Source organism: Carlito syrichta, unplaced genomic scaffold, assembly GCF_000164805.1.
Source record: "Carlito syrichta isolate Samal-C Ts95f unplaced genomic scaffold, Tarsius_syrichta-2.0.1 Scaffold303270, whole genome shotgun sequence".
NCBI classification, from domain to species: Eukaryota; Metazoa; Chordata; class Mammalia; order Primates; family Tarsiidae; genus Carlito; species Carlito syrichta.
In genome coordinates, this window is record NW_007247366.1 from 138,569 (window position 1) to 143,727 (window position 5,159).

Genomic DNA, 5,159 nt, shown 5'->3' on the forward strand with positions numbered 1-5,159 from the left:
AGACGCCCACTCAAAAAAAAAAAAAAAAAAGTTTTCTATCTTATCCTGCTAGGTTCTTCTTCTTTGTACACTTTATTGTAACAGAGGGCTGAGACATCAAAGTGAATGACTCAGAGCATTGCTCCATACTCACCCCACCCATGTGCGCACATCTAGGCATGCAGGTACATGGCCTTCCTCTCCTGGGAGCCTTTGCCTGCCCCATTACAGGCTTCCTAAAACCTGCAGAGACCTGAGCCTGGAACAGAGGCACGGCTCTGTTGAGGTCTGTAGAGCTGACCAAGGTTGCTTCCCTCTATGCCTGCTCAAAGTCTACCCCAATCCCCACCCCACTGGCCCTGATCCCTGGGATTGTCAATATGGGGACCAATTTCGTGGTTTGGCCAGAGAAGCCAGTGGGAGAGAGTCAGAACCAGGCTATGAAAACCCATCTGAAGGGACTAAAGTTCACATGCTCCCAAAGGATGGCACATGACTGCTGTCCTATCTCTGACTGTGGGCCCCCCACCAGGCAGAAATGGGGAAGGGACATTAGAGCTGCTGCAAAGAATGGCAGCTGTGACTATCCCTGGCATGGACAAGATCAATGTGGCTCCTGCTGTCTCAGGGACAAGGACTTTGCAGATAGCTTTACTTAGAGCCAGAAAGCGGCAGGGAAGACAACTCCTAGAATTACATCCGTCTCTGTCTCTTCAAAGCCTCAGCAAAGCCCCCCTTAAAGGGAGGATGGGGCCTTTATGCTAGAGGGGAAAGGGATCTAGGGGTTCCTTGGACTATGGGGGTAAGCAGAGAGTCAAGGAGGTGACCTTTCTGACCTCAGGTCTGAAAGGTCTTCACCTCGCCTCTGTTCTGTGGAGGACTGAGGCTGAAGGTGGTCTCAGTGAAGGGGTAGGTGTCAACCCCTTGCCCTACGACCTAGCCAGCAACAGGAGACTCAGAAAAGGTGATCTCCAAGTTCACCCACAACTACAGATCAGGAAACACCATATAAGTGGCCTAAATGCAGGTAGACGGTTTAGGAGCTCTCTAAGATGCCATGACTGAGAAGGCAACACAGAAACCAGGACCACGGCAAAGGGTCCTCAAGACCCACTCTGCCTAGAGTAGTCTGTAATGATGCCATCCTTCCCTAGTTCCTTTGCTGATAAAGGGAACATGAATGGAGAGGTGAGAATACTCAAACTGCAGACAAGGCAGGCCCCCCTGAAGAGACTGTGGACCCCTCCACAGCCCTCCCCCAACTCTGTCCTGAACGGGGCTCTTATTCCTTCACAGAAGCTTTGACCTCAGCAGGCCCCGCTCAGGAGCCAAGGAAAGCATAGCCAGCCCTGCAATCTGGGCATTACTTGGAGACCATGAGACCCCCCCAGGGTGCAGATACCACCTGCCCTGGGGCCTGCCACGCACAGCTGCCACTTCATACTACGGGAGGGGCTGGGCCAGGGCCACACATCAGACTCCACACAGTGTGTTACCATTTAATAAAGAGCTAGGTCAGTGGAGCCACACTCTCCCCAAGGCCCCCTGCAACAGATGCCCCTCACCATGGCTGCCTGGGAAGCAGAGTGGCCCTGAGGCAGCCAGCCCCGCTGAGAGGTCAGTCTGCCGTGGCACAGGAGAGGCGTTCATCTCATGGACCTAGGATGTGACAGCAGCAACAAGGCCAGAGGCAGCTAAACTGAGGTCAGGGACGGTGGGATGGGGAGGAGGACAGGAAGCGTGGGGCTCTCCTCCTTCCTCTCCAAATCCCAGTAGGGCAAAGGCCAGTGTTCAGGAACAGTATGGTCTCCCCAGGGGCCTGGAGGTCCTTCCGGTCACTCTCTGGAAGCCCTTAGTCCCCAACTCCCTGCAGACTAGTAGCCCACAGGTCACTGGGCTCAGAGAGCAGGCTGGGCACTACCCTCATGAGCCTCAAGGCCCCAGGCCTGTGTGGTGGGTCCAGCAGGGCCGAGGCCAGAGCCACCAGGAGCCTGGAAGCCACCTTCTACTAACTCTGTTTGTCAGTCACTACAGGTGTCTAAGAAGGTGGTCTCTCCCTTGAGGTCCCAGGGCTGCCTAGGCAGGGCTGAGGCAACAGCAGGCAAGAGCTTCCAGGTCCCTACAGATCCGTGACCTTGTTTTCTACAGCAGCTGCAATCTGTTGGAGCCGATAGCCCAGCTGCATCTTCTGGGCCATGCCATCCTCCTCCAGGGCAGTAATGATCTGAAACACAAAGGCCAGTGCCAGACTTAACAGGCCACCTAGGAGGCTTAGCACAACCAGGGGTAGAAGCCCAAGAACCTAGTACATCACCTTATTTACTTCCTGTGACATCAGAATCTTGCCGGTAGAAGGGATCACACCAGCAAAGCCACCGTGGGGTTTTAAGGATTAGTGAGGTAGGAAATGAAGCACCTCACTCAGTGCCGAGCCCCTCAGAAGCCCTGCTGCAGACCTTCCCGGCTTGCCTACCCATGCAACTGCTTTTCCTGTTTTCCTACATGCCAGGAGCCAGTCAAGGAACAGAACCCAATAATGACCAGACAGATACCAATCAAACACGAACTAAATAACTAAAAATGGGGGCCTGCCACAAAAGGAACAGGCAGGAACTTGGAGGGCAGCCGCACTGGGGAAGAACAGCTATCGCCCACATCTCCACAAGGGGCCGATGTGCCTGTGTTACACCCCTGCCGTACCTATGCCGTGGCCCAGACCATGCCAAGAAAGGCTGTGGGCCATGAGGCAAGCTCCTTGTCTCTGAACAGCAATGGCCATGACACCGGTACTACAAAAACTTGTGAGTGGATGATTCCATCAGGCACTCAGCAGACTGGAGGGTGCTTAGATCTTCAGACCTAGTCCAGGGATACCCCATAAAGACCCTTTACCAGCTCTGTTGTGTCCTCACCCACCTGTTTCTGTGCCTGTGCAATATGCTGGTGGCTCATGCAGCCCAGCCAGGTCTGCACCTGCAGAGGTGGCCATACGCAACGTGCTGCCAACCCCAGACTTGGGTGGGGAGAGTGAGGGCACGGTTGGGGCAGGGGGCAGCTGTGTGTCCCTCCTAGCACAACTCACACACCATCCCCGGGCCCTGGTAGACTTCCTCCCTCGCCTCTCCCCTCCCCCACAGCACTATGCTTGGCAGCCTGCTAAAGAGCTGGGATGGGGAGTTGTGGGGGCAGGTGAGAACACAGCCAATACCAGGAAGCATGCCTAAGGACATGCCACCAAGGGTGCCCCTACGCTGTGCCTGGAGGAGACCCAAAGGACCCCACACCAAGTCACTGGACCAGATCCCCTCTCATATCCATCCCCTCAGCATCCTAGGGGAGCCTCAAGGTCAGTCTCCCAGTCTGGACCCAGGACCTGCCCACCTGGTCATAGTACTTGTTGATATACTTGTAGAGTTCGTGAAGAGCCACTCGTGCCCCAAGGTCTCCAGAGTAGTTCTAGAGAAGAGGCCAAACAAGAGGTAAGAGAGATGAGGGGTGCAGCCAGCAGCAGGAGGAGGCCCCAGACGCCAGGGAAGGGTAAGGGAGGAAAAGACCTGAGAGGTGGAGGAAGGACAGGCCCTGCAGTGGGAAGCAGAACCCCTCCACAGGCCAGGGGCCCCACACTACGCGTGCCTCACTAAGGACAGAACAGGGTCAGAGAGCCTCCTTGGTAGGAAGAGAACCCAGATGTTTTGGCAAGACCTGGCTTCCCACTGGGGCCCTGCCTCTCTCACCCCTCAAGCCTCTAGCCCAGACCCTCTGTCATCTCAAGTGATTGGAGACCAAGTGAAACAGAAGCCACTTGCAGGTTGTGAGCCCAGCATAATTGTGCTCTGGTCTAATTCAAGTATTTCCTCCAAATTGTAGCTGCTATTAGTATCATGGTTGTCATCATTATCACCATCATCATTTCAGAAACAATGTTTATAAACCCCCTAGAGTTCCATTTTGGAGCTGTTTTAGGAGTTGAGGGTACACGTCTACAGCAACAAGGAAGGCAGAGCAGTGGGAAGACATGAACTGGCCTGGAGCCAAATCCCAGCCACCTCGCTGCCTTGGAACTACAGTCCACAGACCCCAACAAGGGTTGCAGGTCTCAAGCACCTGCCTGAGTGTTAGGTGGCAGCTGCCAGGACAGGACCCCCCTGCTTGTTCTGTGATGAGATGGGGAAGCCCTGATCTTTTACAGTGGCATCTGGAACATTCTATACTTATGATGATGGTATGTGTCCTGCCCCAACCAGTTCACAGGGCTGCTGAGGTCTCGATGACTTCCCTGCAAAGGGACAGTGTGAAGCAGGCAGGACCATCATGGCAGAAAGCCTGTGCCCAACCCAAGAAGCAGAGGGAAGCCTTACCCGAGATAGCTCAGCCAGGACAGAGTTCATCTCTTGGTCACTTGCCGAGACGGTCTGTCTGATATCTGCATAGTACCTGCCAAGGAGCCAGGGTACGGCAGCCACTGGGTAAACAAACCCACTCCCCTGACCACCACCAGGGCTCACCCCGGGCCTCAGTTGCACGCACCCACTGATCTCCACCGACCCATGCCTCTCCAGTACCTTTCTACCATCCGCTTATAACGGGGAATATCCCGAGCATACAGGAGTTTGTTGATAGGGGAGTCCTAGACACCAACAGGAGGGAAGTGGAAGAGGAAGGATGAGAGCCTCTGTTAGGGTGACCTACTGTCCCGGGTTTCCCAGTACTACTTCAGTTTTAAAACTAAAAATCCCATATCCCAGGAAGCCTCTCAGTCCCGAAGGATTCAAAGCCACAAGGCAACCTGGAGCTGCTCTATACCGGGAATCCATGTCTCCACCTAGAAACACCAGGCTCACCTCCTCCGAGTCTGACCTCATCATAGCCAGAGGCCCAGGGGTCATATGTGACTCCCACCTTCTTTCTTATCCCCCACGTCCAACCTACAGCTTCTGCCTGCCCTATGCCCTCTTGCCCAGCTTGAACCCAGCCACTGCTCATTGAGAGAACAGCACAGTTTCCTCTCTGGACATCTATACTCCTGTTCATCCACTGTGCAACTGTCAGGATGCTTCACCAAATGCTCAGCTCTTGCCACACCATTCCCCTGTGAACTGCTCATACCTTAAGACTGAGGTAATAGCCGGGTTCGGTGGCTCAGCCTGTAATCCCACGCTTTGGGAGGCTGAGGTGAGTGG

At 54.6% G+C, this 5,159-nt stretch overlaps 2 protein-coding genes across 2 annotated transcripts in view; one reads left to right on the forward strand and one right to left on the reverse strand.

The window, feature by feature from the left end:
* FBXW12 (F-box and WD repeat domain containing 12) overlaps window positions 1-1,284 on the forward strand; it is a 25,666-nt gene extending 24,382 nt beyond the window's left edge. The window contains exon 10 of the mRNA XM_021712430.1: window positions 1,134-1,284. Coding sequence (XP_021568105.1) covers window positions 1,134-1,284 — 151 coding nt within the window. The remainder of the gene's footprint in view (window positions 1-1,133) is intronic.
* A 180-nt stretch (window positions 1,285-1,464) lies between these two features.
* The window catches only part of PLXNB1 (plexin B1), a 20,025-nt gene continuing 16,330 nt past the window's right edge, over window positions 1,465-5,159 (reverse strand). The window contains exons 33-36 of the mRNA XM_008058252.1: window positions 4,542-4,606; window positions 4,338-4,413; window positions 3,361-3,435; window positions 1,465-2,203 (exon numbers count right to left, since the gene is read on the reverse strand). Of these exons, the coding sequence (XP_008056443.1) occupies window positions 2,099-2,203; window positions 3,361-3,435; window positions 4,338-4,413; window positions 4,542-4,606 (321 nt within the window). The 3' untranslated portion in view covers window positions 1,465-2,098. The remainder of the gene's footprint in view (window positions 2,204-3,360; window positions 3,436-4,337; window positions 4,414-4,541; window positions 4,607-5,159) is intronic.